Source organism: Acartia tonsa, chromosome 14 (assembly GCF_053477335.1).
Source record: "Acartia tonsa isolate MP-2025a chromosome 14, ASM5347733v1, whole genome shotgun sequence".
NCBI classification, from domain to species: domain Eukaryota; kingdom Metazoa; phylum Arthropoda; class Copepoda; order Calanoida; family Acartiidae; genus Acartia; species Acartia tonsa.
The window spans coordinates 34,562,515-34,580,416 of record NC_137273.1 but is presented as its reverse complement, the minus strand read 5'-3'; the positions used below and the strand labels follow the sequence as shown (position 1 = coordinate 34,580,416).

At 33.3% G+C, this 17,902-nt stretch overlaps 2 protein-coding genes across 4 annotated transcripts; both read left to right on the top strand.

Annotated features, from left to right (window-relative positions):
* The first annotated feature begins 113 nt into the window (after positions 1–113).
* LOC145306368 (ATP synthase subunit C lysine N-methyltransferase-like) lies at positions 114–4,234 on the top strand. Of its 2 annotated transcripts, none has more exons than XM_080148459.1 (7): positions 114–240; positions 653–805; positions 1,177–1,240; positions 1,649–1,754; positions 2,388–2,447; positions 2,916–2,986; positions 3,638–4,234. In XM_080148459.1, the coding sequence occupies exons 1-7, from the start codon at positions 231–233 to the stop codon at positions 3,711–3,713; spliced, it is 540 nt and encodes a 179-aa protein (XP_080004585.1). In that variant the 5' UTR covers positions 114–230; the 3' UTR covers positions 3,714–4,234. The 2 variants fall into 2 exon arrangements, with proteins under 2 accessions (XP_080004585.1, XP_080004584.1); XM_080148458.1 differs by having other exon boundaries at positions 1,177–1,247; positions 1,656–1,754.
* Hibch (3-hydroxyisobutyryl-CoA hydrolase) lies at positions 4,202–15,019 on the top strand. 2 transcript variants are annotated; one of them, XM_080148456.1, is made up of 16 exons: positions 4,202–4,293; positions 5,200–5,281; positions 5,715–5,814; positions 6,446–6,498; positions 7,039–7,112; positions 7,552–7,673; positions 7,946–7,985; positions 8,753–8,804; positions 10,198–10,248; positions 10,653–10,752; positions 11,483–11,563; positions 11,927–12,008; positions 12,752–12,811; positions 13,407–13,472; positions 13,873–13,913; positions 14,808–15,019. In XM_080148456.1, exons 1-16 carry the CDS (start codon positions 4,202–4,204, stop codon positions 14,870–14,872), a joined length of 1,161 nt encoding a protein of 386 aa, XP_080004582.1. In that variant the 3' UTR covers positions 14,873–15,019. The 2 variants fall into 2 exon arrangements, with proteins under 2 accessions (XP_080004582.1, XP_080004583.1); XM_080148457.1 differs by lacking the exon at positions 10,198–10,248 and adding an exon at positions 10,113–10,163.
* The last annotated feature ends 2,883 nt before the right edge of the window (positions 15,020–17,902 follow it).

Genomic DNA, 17,902 nt, shown 5'->3' with positions numbered 1-17,902 from the left:
TAAAATGTAGAAGTTGGCAACCATGTTCATTTTTTAATTGATTGATTACAATAACAAATATAGAATAGCAGACAAAATCAAAACATGGAAGATAGAAAGAAAATTAAAAAGTTAAGCATAAATCTAAACTAATAAAAGATTATAAAATAAAGATAATTAAAATAATTAATTCATTTAATAATTTTCTATTGTTTACAGATGTTATTATTTCTATTGTAAGAAAAATTAAAATGGAAAATGGTAATAATTATTGTTATATTTTATCATTTAATTAATTTTCTAGCTTATTTTATAAATCAAGTATTTGGAGGTTTGTCTCTCTATGTGTCCACAATGGTATCTAGTAAATTGATGGATCATTAGAATGGTTTAACATTTATAATGGAGTAGTCAACCCCTCTCTAAAGATTTTATTTTAATCATATTAAAACTAAGTATGAATATACACCACCTCTCTGAAAACCGACGTAAATACAAATTGAGTTATAGAGAAGCTTGCTTATAACATTTTAATGAGCCATTACTGTTTGTCAGAGCTGTGAATCCAAATCTTCTAAAAAGAACTTACGTAATAAAGAGCCATATAGTGTAAGAAATTAATGATCTTTGATTATTATGAAAGACAAATGAATCTAATTTTGATAATATTCAGATGACGCATGGAGCCCTCCCTTCCACGAGGTTGAGACTCAAACTGCTGTCCCCTACGGCGATCTACATGCACTGTCGCCCTTCGTTGCCACCCCGCAAAAAGCCATCGATATAATTTTAGAAAATTTAGATCTTGATTCTAAAGACTTTTTAGGTAAAGTGTATATAGTTAGATATGTTTTCTAGTTTTGTGTTTTTTTTTTCTTTCAAATCATTGTATCTAACTCTTCGTTTGTAATATCATAGCTATCCTATATCATATATGTATGTATCTCCGTCCGTCTGTCATACGGTCTTCCACATCGTCAAGATAATATACTATTTTGTTCAATTGGCGGATTTTTTTTTCAAAATAGTTCATGATGTAAAATAAAGTTGTATTTTAGGAATCGTATTTAAGGTGATATTTAGACTAAAACCTGCAACCTAAGACCAATTTCATAATCTATTTTGATGGGTTGTTATGATTACACCAAAAGTGATTAAAATGTCCTTGTATAAATTATATTTTATATTTTATTTTAGTTGATCTTGGATGCGGGCATGGAACTATAAATATTACTGCTGCCAAAAAGTATTCCGTTCCTGGTTTAGGAAAGGCTTATGTTTATCTAGATTTTTATAAATCACTGAAAGCATAACTATTTCATAAAAGTACATTTTTTCCAGATAGGGATGGGACAAAATTTATAGGTAATAACATATTCATTTTCGTTGGCTCAACAATTTTGGGGACTTTTATCGATTTTTGATTGGTTGGTTTATTAAGTTAAGTGTCCCAAACAATTCAACAACTAATTGTAATCTACCTACAGAATGGATAATTCTGTGTCTATCATTGGGGATGTATATTGTATATCAATTTATCGGTCATTGTCTTATCCCTTTAAATCCCTGTTATTTTTTTTTAGTTTTACCTTTACACTTTCCACGCTCTATAGGGTGGATAGAAGACACTATTAACATTTCTGGATTTATGTTCCAATAAGCCCTTAAAATTAGGAGTTGATATTGAATCAGAATTGATATCAATCGCTGAAGAACAAGCAATACAGGATGGAGTCCAACATTTGTTACAGTTCAAAACTCAGGATGTTTTGGAGGAATAGAATTTGTTAATTTTGAATTGATATTTAAGATTATTGAAAGAAAACGAAGTAGCGGGTTTGCCCCCACAGGGTTAGAGCCCCCACACAGGGGCTAACAATAGGGAAAAAAGCTACTGTGAAAAAAACCGCTACTTCGTTTTAATTCCATGATCCAATATGTATTACTAGCGACTGCGCCCCTAGCATCTAGGGGATCTTTCTTCAAAGAAATAAGGAAGGGCAGAAAAATAGCCTAAAACCATACAGATACTTTTTAGGTATGAATATGAAATAGCCTAAAACCATCCAAGGACCTATAAGAAGCTTCACTGTAAATGAGGACTATATCGGTTCAGAGCGGTTAGATATATCCTTCGCGACAGACAAAAAAAGCTTACTACTTTATGTAATAGGATGTAGATAGGAAAGAAAAGTATCTTTTAGTACGTATGTCATATTTTGTCGACTAAGTTATTTATTTTTTATTTGCCGTTTTTAACGATCTTCTAGAGACATTCAAACCGTCGCATCGAACTCTAGCATGTACAAAACTAAGTAGCTGCGCGCTCATAAATCTTTTGCATAGAAAAAATAATCCTCAAGATTTTCCTATTTTTATTAAATTAACAAGTTTTACTTTTATTACAGACTGATTTAAGCTGCGCTACTGCAGTTGTTTCATTTCTTGTTCCCAGGCATTTAAAACAGGCAAGATATATTCAGAAAAATCAAATATTGTAGTTGAATAATTGGCTTCGCCATTATCCTTAATAGTCTCCTATCTAATAGGAAGAAGGGAGTTGATTATCCTATTTGTTTTTGTTAAAAAGAGAGTAAAAAAAACTTTTTGGAGAGAGGTGTTGTTATAAGGCCATGATTTATATGGAATGGCCGAAACCTTCTGCAAAGAAGCCTGAAATCTGACTAAGATTGAAACAAAGATTCACTTAAATCTTAAATCTAATATGTAAATATAAAACAACTAGGTATACAACCTTCTTTTAACCACCCAAAACTTTTTATCTAAAAACGGGATAGCCTAAAACTATCCTGGGACACATGTGAAGCTTCCCTGAAACGGGAAGAAAATCGGTTCAGCATTAGATTTATCACAATCAGACAAAATAATCTTTTATTAGTATAGGTATTGTATTTTATGAATATAACTTTTTCAAGGTGGCTGATAAATTGAAAACATTCCTAAATTCTGGCGGAAAATTGGCCTGCTATCATTATCCACTTCAAGGGATTCTTTGATTTTAGCAAGGTTACAGGGATAGAGCAATGGACGATAAATTGATATTTAACGTACAAAACTTTCTATAGTGGTAGTATAAGATTTTTTGGGAGAAAGTTGCTGGCAGGGGTAGCTATTCTAAGTTTCTAACAATCAATTCTACAAAAAATCACGAAAGCTTTCTTAGTATGGTGGGGGGAATATTTTGTGTTTTCATATAACTGAAGATGGGTGGGTAAGAAGGGGAGGAAAAGGGTGAGGGGGTTGTGGGGAAATTTTCCTTTAGAATTGTTTGTCAGAATATCATTCCCTTTTCCCTGGTTGCTAGGATTTTATTTTTAAGTTCTATATTTTATGCATTGGGTGCAAATATTAAGTTAAATCCAGGAAGGGACGGGGACAATGGGCTGTTTACTACACTAGTCCCCAAAGTTTTACAATAACGTTTTCTTAGTCGTTTGTTTAACAACTTTGGGAAGTTTTCTTAAAATTTGATTGGTTGGTTCAATAAATTAGGTGTCCAAACGTTTCAATTGTAATCTACAGAAAGGTTAATTTTGAGTGTCAACATAAATCATTTGGAATGTAATTGTACATCAATTTATCGGTCCTTGTCTTATCCCTTGAGATCCCTGATAAATTAAAGAATCAAATAAAAAGGAGTTGAACCAACAAAAGTGATCAAGTTAAAAGAAGAATTCAACAAATCAATATTTATTTATAACAATAAGAAGTGAAATATTACAGAATTGGAGGAAAAGATTATAGGGAGAGAGTAAATTTTTTAGACATCCCATATTCAATGCTACAATGTAATCACCAGTAAGCTAAAATGTACCAAGCAAAAATTGCAAAACTCAACACATTAGGTAGCTTTACATTAATTGCTACCTTACATTTGCTGTGATAATAGTTATTTATCGCATTGTATTATAAACCGCTTTCTGCGGATTTAGAAATGTACAATTATAAGACTAAAACCAGTTTTGTTAGGCCCGAGATGACGAAGGCACGGGCAAACAAAACTGGTTTTAATATTTTGATAGTACATTTTTATATTTGTAGAAAAGTGGATATAATACGATATGATACATGATTTTTTTTGGTGGCTGAGAACGCGGTACTTATCCACCGGATACTAATCGGTTCCGAAGCCATATTGTAAATTATTTCTCCCATTATTTGTTGATCTTTTACTATTGTACCTGATTAATAAATATTCTTGATGTTATTTTTTTTGCATATTTTTTTCAGAAAAGCTAGAATACCAAAAATGTTCAATTATAGAAAGTTAGTTCAATCTAATAAAGCCTTCAGGTAGAAAAATACTGATAAAAACAAGGATGACAACATCCATAAAAGCGAAGCTAAGTAATAGTATGACAGAAGAACATTACCGCTTGTAGAGTGTCAAAACCGAATATATAAAATATAAATATACAAATTTTGACAAGATTATACATAAATTTGTTGCAAAACTTCTTAAATACAGAATACTGTTCAAAGGATCTACTGACATGTTTAGGACTTGATTTTAGTGATGCTTCGCTTTTAATATTGGACCTTATTACAATAGGAATCACTACTCCAAAAATCAGATCAATCGGATGATTATATCACATAAAAAATTGTTGTTAAAAAAGTTAGAAAGCAACTTTTTTAAAATGGACGAACGGATATTCTGGTGACGATTATAGAGTTGCTACGCTTTCTAAATCGTACCTTACTACTTCAGGAATCAACATGCAAAGTTTGAAATCGATAGGACAATTCTAACACGCCTAAGTTAACAAAAAAGCTATCCATTACGTACAGACATGTAGACCGACCTTAGTTATAGAAAAAGCTTCGTTTTTATAAATTAATATATTTCTAAACCCTAATTAGTAAAGAAACGAATATTGACGTCCTTATGTATGAAACTACGATTTCGCTAACCACACTGGTCCAATTTGGTTTCGCTTTGCCGGAAAAAATTGCTACTGGTTTCAAGCTCTATTAATCGGTCGCTTAAAACGTTGGGTACTTTTGATTTGTTGGTTCAAACCAGCAGTACCTCTCCAAACTTATAAACTAAGTAACAATTTTACATTACAAAAAGGGAAATTGTGTTCATCATCAGTATGGAGATGTATAACAATAGGAAGATAATCTATTTTCTTGTCCCCAAAATCCTTGAAAAAAAACGAAGATAAATATATTTGTAATATTATATCTACCTAGACGGTTGATGAGTACGACTACGGAAGAATTGATAATCCAAGAAAAGAATAATGTCGGATTAATAACACTTAATAGGCCAAAGGTAAAAGTTTTAGTAGTGCAATAATTGGTTTGTGATTTCCTACTGTTTATAAAAGACTGGCGTATACGCCCCGACACATTAAGGGAGAACCATATCGGTTCAGCTGTTAGCAAGATCCCTAGCTACAAATTGACTGACAGACATCCATCTGTTATTTTTATTAAAGAATTATCAGCCCAGACCTTAAATATTATCCTTTTATGTATGCCTTAAATGCTTTGATAAGAGCAGTAATTCGTTTGCACTTTAAGTTTTAGCGTGTTTGCATCTAGATATGTATTTAATAATTTGAATTTTTACCCCCTCCCCCCAATTAAATAAAAAGGCTTGGACGTCCGTGGCTTCGTAATTACAATTGTAGGGTACAGTACAATTTGTTATCTTTTCATTTTTTAATCTTTGCCTGATACTTTAAAAATATCTTTGTGTCTAGGCCTTAAATGCGTTGACATTATCCATGATCCACAGTATGCACCCAAAATTAGAGCAATGGGAGAAAGAGACCAACAGCGTTAAACTTGTTCTTGTTAAAGGTAAATAAAATAAGATTTGGTAACATACGAAGAAAATATTTTCCTGTAGGTATGGCTTTGAAACCGATTATGATATCTACTGGACTAGAACCTGTTCTAATCTTTGATGAAAAATCGTGTATAGCATCGTATTAAGACAATTTACCACGAATATTAAAATAAAAATTATAAGATTAATATCGGGGCTAACAAAACTAATTTTAATCTTATAATATCCGCGGAAAGCTGTATATAATACGATGCGATAAATAACTATTCTTGTATGGCTTCGCTGGATCGAAATGAAAGTTAAGCCTGAAAAAATATGTTTCGTATTTCAGACAATTTTGTACGAAAAATAAAATAAAAACCATTGAACACTAAAACAGGAAATTCTATTTATTCTTTTATGCGGAAAACTGTTTGTATCCGATATGATGAAATGTAGGCAAATTAATTCAATTTAGAATTGTCCTATCTATTTGAAAATTTGCCGGAAGATCTTCTTCTGTAGCAATGAGAAGTACAATCTTGGAAGCGTCCTTACGTCCATTTAATTTCAAATGACTTACCTATAGTTCTACTGATAACAAAAAATGATGATATCTCGAAATAGAATCGTCTTCCTAAATCTATAATTTACCTATACCAGGTGCTGGAGGTAAAGCTTACTGTTCTGGAGGTGATATCAGAGCTATTACACAGGTAAAATATTCACCCGTAGAAAAATTATTGGGCGCTGATCGACCCCCATAAGGTATAACGAACAAGCGAAATAAATCTAGAATTATATAAGAGGGTAGATAAAAGGCCGTTTCTTCTACGAAGCGTTGCCCGCCAAATTCACGAAAAAACCAGCTGAAATTAGCAAATATTTTTTTGAACTAATTCAGTAGTTGGCTACAGCTGGATAACCCTCCCCCTTGTCTTGAAACAAATTGAATGTAAAGGGGGGGGGGATGTCGTTCGGTTAGGCTTGATTACAATGGGAAACGTAGTTATAAGACCCGCAGGGTTTGGACAATGGACTTACTCTAGAATAGCTTCATGGCGTATAGTATTTTATGATGTATGTTTTACTAGAGTTTTAAAAATGAGTGTAATTTACAACCAAATATTAATTTAACTTTCAGAAGTAGTATTTTAATGTTTATTTACCTTTGTACAATTTAAACTTGAGTACATTCTCGGGCAACTGGGTACCTGTCACCATATTTTAATCTTATCCCAATCCATTGAGTCTAGGAGAGAGGAGGAAGTATGCAGAAACAATTTTTCAGGGATGAATACAAGCTTGATCATCTTATTGGGACCTTAAAGTAAGCTAATTTTATCATGTTTTAGGAATTCTAGCAGGGATCTAAAGGGATAAGACAATGGCTGAATAATTTGTGTACATCCTCAATGGTGATTAACAAAATTACCCCTTCTGTGGTTGAAACGTTTGAACACTCAACTTAAAGAATCAACTTATCAACTAAATTCCTCAAAGTCATTAAGCCAACGAATAATAAAACGTTATTATAAAACTTTGGGGACTAGTGTAATATACAGCCCATTGTCCCCTCTCTCTCTGGCACTCTATGCTGCGAATTGTAGTCGGTGCCAATTAAAGCGCATTCTACGCATCATATAAAAAGACTCAATCCCTACACTGGTACTAATAACACATGTTAAAATACTTTTAATGACTGGCAAAAAAATTAGAGGCATCCAGATGATGTATTCCTCAACCCATTGTAATATTACTATATGTAGGATACCATATGTTGCACTGTTGAACGGAATTGTGATGGGGGGCGGAGTTGGAATTTCTGTGCATGGTACCTACAGAATCTGTACAGAAAATACAATGTTTGCTATGCCGGAAACTGGAATAGGTAGGCAGAGCTTACATACCTAGTCTTTTTTCTGTAACAAATCTTAGAGTGGGTGGAGTTATTAATATTTTTGTGCAATTGAATAATAGGTGGAAATTTATGATAATTTTCTGTAAATATGAAAGTTTAGACCTAAGGTTTTTTGTACCTACTTAATGTGAAGGTGGATTTTTTAAACTTTTTCTGTCCCTATCTTTTTATCCTCTCTCCCTTCTTTTCTCGCTCTAATTTTTCAAAAGCATTGGGATAATTGATTGTCCTTGTATTTGTAGGACTCGTACCTGATGTTGGTGGTGCTTACTTTTTACCCAGGTATCTAAACATTATAACAATCAAGTTTTATTTCAAAGGAAGGTAAAATATTGCTGGTAACGAATATTTCCAAAAATTTATCAATTTAAAAGGCTGCTAGCTGCCAAACGGCTGAACGTACAGACCATACCCGCACACTGTTTTAAGCAGCATAAGAAGGCCTACAAATTATCTGGAATAGCCATAAATCAATAATGCATAATTATCTCGCAGTGAAGAGAAATGCGCAAAAAATGCCTATTTTACGCGTTTTTTTCTTTAGTGAAGCTTTCCCTGTGCATCATTGGATCTTGGCTATTCCAGATTATTTGTAGGCCTTCTTATACCGCTTAAAATGGTGTGCGGGTATGATCTGTACGTTCATCCGTTTGGCAGCTAGCAGCCTTTAAAATTCATAGATTTTTGGCAATATTCGTTACCAGCAATATTTTACCGTGAACTGCAGTAGATCCCAAAGGAATTAAGTAGGTAATAATGAGGCAATAAATGAAATTTTTGCTTCACCTGTGTTATGTGTATTTTTTGCAACTTTTTTTTTAATTGAATAGATATGAACTCAGGTAGTCTTAAGTTATGAATCAATAGAAAATAAAAAAGAATTATTACCCTGTTCCTTCCCCCTCCAATTATTAAGAACAAAATAACCTAGGCCTAATGTAGATTAAAATAAATTGTGAATATTTTATTTAATAATGATTCCCATTCGCAAGAAACATCGATTTCTTCACAAAGAAGTGAATAGAAATATTATAATCATTTATTTTTAGGTTAAATGGTTCTTTGGGAATGTTTCTAGGCTTGACTGGCCACAGAGTTAAGGTAAAGTATATAGGCTCTTTGAATTGAGAAACGTTTGTCTAATGGTACTTTTAAAAGAAATGTTAACTTCTAATTCTTTATCATTCTTACAAATAAAAAAGGGGGGGGGGGGTTAATGCAACCATCTCGTAGTCAGTGAGCAAATGGCACTCAGAATTCGAATTTTGATCTGGAATTTTGCATGAGTAATCCTTGGTAGGTCTATTTTCCCTAAATTGAACAAAAAGTTGGAAATGTAACGGCTAACGGCTCAGCAGTTTAGCCATTTTTCAAACTATTTTCAAGGGAAATCATCACGAAACCTATCTCCACATAAGACTCTATGCTGAAACAAAACGCTTTCAAACGGTTCTAGCCGCTAGTTGCTGGTACTAGAATTCTAAAAATGTTTTTTTTTGTATCATTTCACATGATTTAAAGCAAAAATATGTTTCAAAAATTTGATTCCTACATAATTTATGGCAGATTTTCCCTAAAAATAGCCAAAAAACGGCTAAACGGCTGAGCCGTTTGCCGTTACTTTTTCAACTTTTTGTTCGATTTAGGGAAAATAGACCTACCAACGATTACTCATGCAAAATTTCAGATCGAAATTCGAATTGTAAGTGTCATTTGCTCACTGATTACGAGATGGTTGCATTACCCCCCCCCCCCCTAAATTAACAACAATCTACATAACGCAACCTACAATACAGTGTAGATTCGTAGAACGATGTGTGTCTGCCCGTTCGTCTGTTTGAAGCTTAAGATCTTGGTAAACGTTGGACTGACAAGGTTATGCTTCTCAGGGTATATACAGGGGGCGGCACATAAATCCGGACAAATTCTAATTTTTAAACAAATGAACATAAAATCGTCAATTTTAAAACACGGCAAAATGTGTGTCTCAATGAGCCTAAGACACTCACAAAATTGGGGGTCAAGATTCCAACTCCTTCCCTGTCGGACCCTACGTTTTGTGATTTTGCGCATTAAACCACCGGCGCATTTGGAATCTGCCTTGTTGAACAAATGCGCCGCCAGCTCGGTGTACACGTCCATGTTCGTCCAAAGATTTTTTTGTGCTAAAAGGTCATTACCTAAGCTTTCTATATTGGGGTCAAACGTCCTGATTGGTCAAGTAGTTTTGACGCTATGGCCGTTTAAAAAATGTCCGGATTTATGTGCCGCACCCTGTAGATACTGGCCTATCGGTGTTTTTAAGCCATTTTCTTGTGGGGTGAGATTCGAACACCCCGATCCTTAGAATATGATCTTCCCCATAAAAAATCTCTTATCACATAATTAGACTTTTACTTTACTTTTCAGGGTAGAGATTGTCAGCATACTGGTATAGCTACTCATTCAGTTGATACGGAGGTAAGATATTACATAGATAGATAGATAGTTTCAGGGTAGAGATTGTCTGCATGCTGGTATAGCTACTCATTCAGTTGATACGGAGGTGGGATATAGATATATAGATTTCATTAAAAATATAAAAAAAAAATTGGTTTATGTTCTCTGCGTATAGCTGCATTATTTGAAGGTGGAAAAACAAAGAAGGAGGGGAAAATGGGCAGTTTATTACAATAGTCCCCAAAGGTTTTATAACGTTTTCTTATTTGTTGGCGTAACATCTTAGGGGATTCTAAGGAATTTTGATTGGTTGGATCATTAAGTTGAGTGTACAAACGTTTTAATCTGCAGAAGGTATAATTTTGTGTATCATCATTAGGGATGGACATCAATTTATAGCCCATTGTCTTATCCCTTTAGATACCTGGGAAAAACATAAGTTGGCAAGCCGTTTGTAAAAATTTGTTAGTTTACGATGTATGTTTTATTATGGCATCATCCTGTTCTTAGGCAATTCCAGACCTGGAAAAAGAAATTTTGAACAATCCTGAAGATATAGACACAATTCTTACGGAATTCACTGAAAAATCTAATTTTGGAAAAGACAAAGGTTGGTGGTGTCATTACAAATATATACATTTTTTATTAAAGGGGTAGTTTCACGAAAGGCATTTGAACTTAATTAAGTGAACCGCATATTTTTTCCTGATTAATGGGTTAAACTACATTTATATGGCATATATTTGAAAGAATTTCAAATTTCTACCACGTAGTTTTTAAAATATCAAGACTTGAAAATCGTCTTTTTAAATTGCATATATCACAAAAAGACGATTTTCAAGTCTTGATATTTTAAAACTACGTAGTAGAAAATTGAAATTCTTTCAAATATATGCCATATAAATATAGTTAAACCCATTAACGAGCAAAAAATATGCGGTTCACTAAATTTAGTTCAAATGCATTTTGTGAAACTACCTCTTTAATTAAGTAAATTAGATTGTTACAAAATAACGGCCATTATTTTAGATAATTGTATTTTTGTTTTCTACTATATTAACATTAAGTTTTTAGAGGCATTTGTGTACTTGATAATAGACTAAATCACATTTAATCTATATACCACATGGGTCCAGCAATTTCAAAGACATTTCTCTTCAAACTATTCCTGATACACATCGTATTGAAAATGGGTTAAAATATGAGGCTGTGAAAACTGAATAATTAAATTTCCAGTACTCCCAACTAAAGTATTCCCAGAGGTAATTGGTCAAGACGTTTGTAAGATCTTAAATGTTGTTGTAAACGGTATTGTCAAAGATGCAAAAAAAATATTTAAGGATTTTCACTGGATGAGAATATGAAAAGTATCAACTCTATATTTTCTGCTGGCTCTGTTGAGGAGATTATGTCAAGATTAGGTTAGTTTTTTTTGCAGAAAGACATCTAGTTTTCACTTCTTCCACCAATTCAAAAAAAATTAATTCTTTCTTGTCATTTATATGGACCTTGGAACATCTTAAACATTAGTCCCAATAAAGTATTTCTGTCCCTCCGTTTGTCTATTACGTCTGGTACAGGTACACCCTAATTATGAAGTGCCTCAAGGATCTTTATATGGACTCGCGTTTTAAAAAACAAGTATTTACATTGGTGTTTTTTTTATGAATTCTGTTCAGTTAGAAGTCAAAACATATGTAAATCTAAAAATAAAGAAACATTATTTTAAATCTACATAGACAAATATGGTTGACTTGTTGTAAAGCTTTTGATAAAATATATAGGAGATGATGGAACTGAATTTAGTGCCAAAACATTGAAAACTTTGAAAAGAGCTTCTCCTTCTTCTTTAAAAGTGGCTTTCAGGTAAATCAAATTTTTGAATTTTGATTTGGGAGAGGGGTTTCTTGACTTGACGCGTAGAGCCCCTGTGGAATGAATAGCTCAAAATTGGCGATGTTCTAGCCTTATGGGATTCTTTCTACTTTGGCTTTACCTAACATTACCAGAGAAAAAGACATTAAAAATTCTTTTTTTTTTTTAATTTGTTGGTGGTTCACTTTAGGTTTGAAAAAGTATACTAAAGTTTCAGGGATAAATATTATAGTGTTTACGTTTTCAATGGAAAAAAATAATTTATCTATTCTGGAATCACTAAATTAAAACTTTACCTACAACTGCTATTTTTTGTGTATAGCCATTGTTTCTTAGTGTTTGGACCTAAGTAGTGATGGAGTAGGACGAGACAAGTTTGTTATAAAAACGATTTATTTTTTATGGATATACCAGGGTTTGTATAAGAAATAGTATAGGTATTATAAAGCCCTGGTTTCATATAAATAACAGATCTATAGATGTATATACAGTTAACTACCTCCCCCCCCCCCCCCCTATTTTTTAATGACCTTGTTTTCTGCTACTTGGCTGTGTTGATATTCCCGACACCATTTGATAATTTTCAAAGACCCAATTGAGAGTCGTCACAAGGTCATCATTGGGATAAAGAAATACAGTTATTTAAACCCTTCCCCCTCTAGTGTTTTACTCTATTATGTAAATAGAATAAACTCTTTAAAAATCTCAAACAACTAATCTTTTTATTTATTTAGACAAATAACTGAGGGAAAGAGACTGAATACTTTGGCTGAATGTCTAAACATGGAACATAGGTAGGTAACAATTTAAATTTTCGGGAATAGTCCCTTTCGTGGCAACGCCTCTTAAGGGGCGATTCGTCGTATTTTTTTAATGACTTTTATAGGTTATTTTAGGTTAGGTTAGGTTTTGTTATATTGGGTTAGGTGATTGTCCCACAGGGTTAGAGCCCCCCGCAGGGGCTAGAAATAGGAGAAAAGCTACTGTGAAATATACGAAGAATCGCCCCTTAAGGTGCGTTGCCACGAAAGGGACTAAACCCAAATTTTCCACCAGTCGAACTTTATCATTATTGAGACAACATGAATTATAATGTAAAATGGCAGTAATCAAACTTTGTTTCCAGTACGACTTCGAAACCGATTAATGTCAGTTTGATTAGAACCGGTTCTCAGCCATACTGAAAAAGCATATATCGCATCGTAGTACAGACAATTTTCCACGTATATCAAAATAAAAATCATAAAAATAATATTAACCTACCAGTTTTGTTAGACTGTGTCTTTGGCCCCCCTAGGGGCTAACAAAACTGGTTTTAATCTTATAATTTTTCATTTCGATATCCGCGGAAAGCTGTCTATAATACGATGCGATAAATAATTATTCTAGGCTTGTAACTCGATGCTGTGAAAATGATGATTTTTATGAGGGTGTCAGGGCATTACTTATTGACAGGTTAACATTTTTACCATATTTTTGTTTTGCGTATAAAAACAATAATATAACATTATACGATATTAGGGTTAAGCCCCGGAACATTTTAGGGGGGGGGGGGAGTCCACACCGTCTAGTTTTAATTTCAGGAAAAGTAAGAGAAAGTTGTGGGGGTCATTTTTTCTATGGGGGATTTTTCTTGGGACTGAGTTGGTACCCTCCTCCAGAATAGTCATAAACCTTCCTTTGACCTCTGAGAAGCCACTTTGTAAAGAAGAACCATATCAGTTCAGTTCATTTAGCAAGATCGGTTGGTAGATACAGATAGAAAGACATCTTGTTACTTTTATATAAGGATTCTCAAGAGAAACAACTAAATCTAGCTTTTTTAATGCTGTTTTATCATTGTTCATTATTATAGGGACAACAAGCCAAAATGGAATCCTGCCACAGTTGAAGAAGGTAAAAATAAATCAATAAAAGGAGGGGGGGAGTTTTGACACATTTGCGTAAACAGTGAATATAGGCTTTATCTTTGGACTGAGAGGATAGGTCATTAGGGATAAAATGATTCTTATATGATAAATTTTTCCAAAACTTCAAACTTTTTTTTGAAGAGTTAGAGGTCATTTTATATAACAAAATATGCATATTTTCAAATGTTGTTTACATATTTTAAGAAAAAGATGCATATTTTGTTGAATAAGTTGACCTCTATCTCATAAAAAAATACTTTTTTATTTTTACCTGTCCAGAGACCACCTGGAGACCTGTAGCTTCTAAACCTGGAGCCCAATCCAAAAAATCTTAGAACTTGGAAAAATTCAACATATAAGAATGATTTTTTTGTTCTTTTATAATCTATCCTCTCAGTCCAAAGATAAAGACTATACTCACTGTTTACAAAAATGTGTCAAAACTCCCACACCCCACCCCCCCCCCCCTCTTAATGTTTCATAGTGTGGGTCTTTTGAACCACATTTAACATACAAGTAGTTGGGTGTTGGGGTCTATACCAGCAAAATATTTTAATGGTAAACACATAAAATTGCGTCATGGATGGCAAACGCAATATTAAATGCTTTAAGTCATTTTTTTACTTGTGTAACAAAATCTCGAAAGTTGGGATTGAATTAGGGAGGAAGGCGACATTGGACTGTAAATTGTACATATTCAAAAGACTTACATACATATTTTCTCATTCGTTGGCTTAACTTTTTTAAATGCAGTGTCCACTAAAAAATTACTAATAGAAGAGCTAACCTTGCTAAACATAGTGGGGGCTTAACATCAATTTATCGTCTATTGTCATATTCTCAAAGACTCCTGCATTTAATTTTCAATGTTTTATTTCAGTTTCTGCGGAGCTAGTGGATTCCTATTTCAAAGAATTGCCAGCTGACCAAGAACTTAATTTGTGATTCATGTAGATATTAATAAAATTTTTCCATTGGATATAAAATGATTTGAGTAGTTTTTATTCTTAAACATGTCTTGTTATTTAAAACATGTTTATTGTTATTTCATTGGCGTCAATTTTAATAAATCTAGTCAATTAGATACCGTAATACATTATTATTATTACTAGCGGCCACGCCCCTAGAGTCCTCTAGGGACACGTAAAAATTTTTCTTTCATTCTATTTTAAAATCAGCTGTTTACCAAATATTTTTGTCGCTGATAAATTGTGTTAGTTATGTTTTTGGATAATTGTAGAAATGTCCGCAGGGCGGCGTTTTATTTTTGTTGATTTCCCTGGGGGATGGTGGTGAAATCCTCGCCCAAAATAGTTATAATATGATAAGGATTATACTAAGACATTATGTTCATAACAAGCGTAGCACTTGCAGACTAGCAATATTTTGGATAAAAATATAGCTTGAATAGAAAAAAAGGGATCTTTTTTTTTGGCACTACATTGGGTTAGATCACAAATGCTGAGCTTTTAGAGCGCAGTGATATGTCAGACATCAAACTGACAATAAAACAGAGAAAATGGAGATGGGTGGGGCACACTTTAAGGAAAGGGAATGGTGACATAACCAATCAAGCCTTGACTTGGAACCCCCACATAGGAAAGAGGAAACCAGGTAGACCAAAAACAACCTGGAGGAGGGAACTCCTAAGTGAACTGAAAATTCCATCTTTCAGCAATGCACACTGAATTAAGGTTATAAAGATTTTAGTAAATTGATTAAAGGGGGGGGGGGGGGGTTAATGCAACCATCTCGTAATCAGTGAGCAAATGACACTTAGAATTCGAATTTCGATCTGAACTTTTGCATGAGTAATCCTTGGTAGATCTATTTTCCCTAAATCGAACAAAAAGTTGGAAAAGTAACGGCTAGCGGCTCAGCCGTTCAGCCGTTTTTTGCCAATTTTCTGGGTAAATCCATCATCAATTACGTAGAAATCAACTTTTTTAAACATATTTTTGGTTTAATTCATGTTAAATGATAGCAATCACCAATTTTAAAACTTCTAGTACCAACAGCTACCGTCTAGAACCGTTTGATAGCGTTTTGGAGTAGAAAAGAGTATTATGTTGAGAGAGGTTTCATGACTAATTTGCAATATAGATATCAAACAAATGGCAAAACAGATGAGCCGCCAGCCGTTAGCCATTACTTTTCCAACTTTTTGTTCGATTTAGGGAAAATAGATCTACCAAGGATTACTCATGCAAAATTATAGATGGAAATTCGAATTCTAAGTGCCATTTGCTCACTGATTACGAGATGGTTGCATTAAAACCCCCCCTTTTAATTAACTTTTGACAATTTATGTCACTTTTTAACAACATGTAGTTGAAATTATAATTTATTTTCAGTTTAGTTGTTGATCTAGGAAGTGCTTTGGGCTTGTGGCTTGGATTTTCTGCTCTCACTCTGGTGGACTATTCTATCGTATTCTACAATAAACTCTCTAAACTCAAAGATTGATTATCTAATCCCATGGTGTGACAAAAATCTATCTAACTTTTGATAAACAGCAGCAGCATTCTATTATAATGATATTTTTTGTTAGCTGAGCCCCTAGCTTCTAGGAGGTTGATAACAAGTGGGAAGTGGGGGAAGAATTTTTTTGAATGAGTGGGACATTTCTTATTTTGGCCAAATCTCTTAGTGGTGAAAAATTAACACCCCCTCCACCATACCAGTAAATCCCTACAAACTGCTGTTTAAGAAATGAATATTTACCTATTTTAATTTTAAAATTTTATTTAAGTTAGCATTTACAATTGTCAAGTTTTTTTTTATCTCTATCTAATGCCTATTATAATATATTTTATCTTATGATAATTTTTTAACAACGTTTTTAGTTATTATTTTAAAAGCAAAGATATTTTTTGTTAGAAAACAATTTAACTAATGAAATTGAAAGTTGAATAAATCTAATATTATATCATGGCATATCCTATATAATTTCTTAGGCTAACCCAGAAGTTAGGATTTCCTTATCCTAACATGGATATATGTAATTTAATATATGTTAGTCTTAGGTAACCCTAACTCATAGAATTGCCATTTCATCATGACAAGTAAAAAACCAACTAAATATAAACAAAATGGAAGACAAAGAAAGTCCTTCAAAAAATCATGTTACATCATAAAAAATGATTAGCTATCTCTTTTTTAGGGGGTTTCTTTCCCACTCCTTCTCTCATCATCCCTCATTTTTATGACATCATTGAGGGTCTTTCTTCGTCTTCAACAAAATGCTCGTGGCTTCTAGTTGGAGAGAATATTGTGTGTGATTGACCATCTAGGGTAATAAATGTATTACCTTGACGCAGAGTTCAAGGGGTCCAGATTGACCACAATCAGGCTGACCAGCGCCCCAGTCATTGTAACCCACTAGATACATATCATGATTAAGGGTGCTTTCCTCAAAGTGTCAAGTGAGCACAAGAACACCTTTCCTACCATATTTTGAAATAAATTGAAAATAAGGGGGGGGGGGTTCGGTTTAACACTAATACACATAAAAACTACCCTTTTATTTTTTATTATTTATAATAAAGAGGGGGGGGGGGAGATTCTATGCGCGCTACACATTTTTAGGGAAACTACCTAATTATGTCAATAAGTATCGCAACAATGATTAGATTAATCAGCTGGCCAATAAAATGGACGATATAATGATATACATTTTTTGAGCTATTGAAGCAAAATCATGTATTGCATTTGATTATAGAGAATTTAGGCTAAAATAATTCCTGTTTTTTGGCATTTACTTTCATCCCACAAAAATCATGAAACTGGAATTAGTCCTATGTTTTTTCATTTTACTATCTGTGGAAAACGATCTATAATACGATAAATCAAAGGAATTAAATCCTACGTGGCAGGCCATCCGACCATTCATGTTGTTCATCATAGTTGAGATCAGACAGCCCCATCCAGTAACCATTGCAGCCACATGGGAAACCGTTCAATATAGCTAAAAAT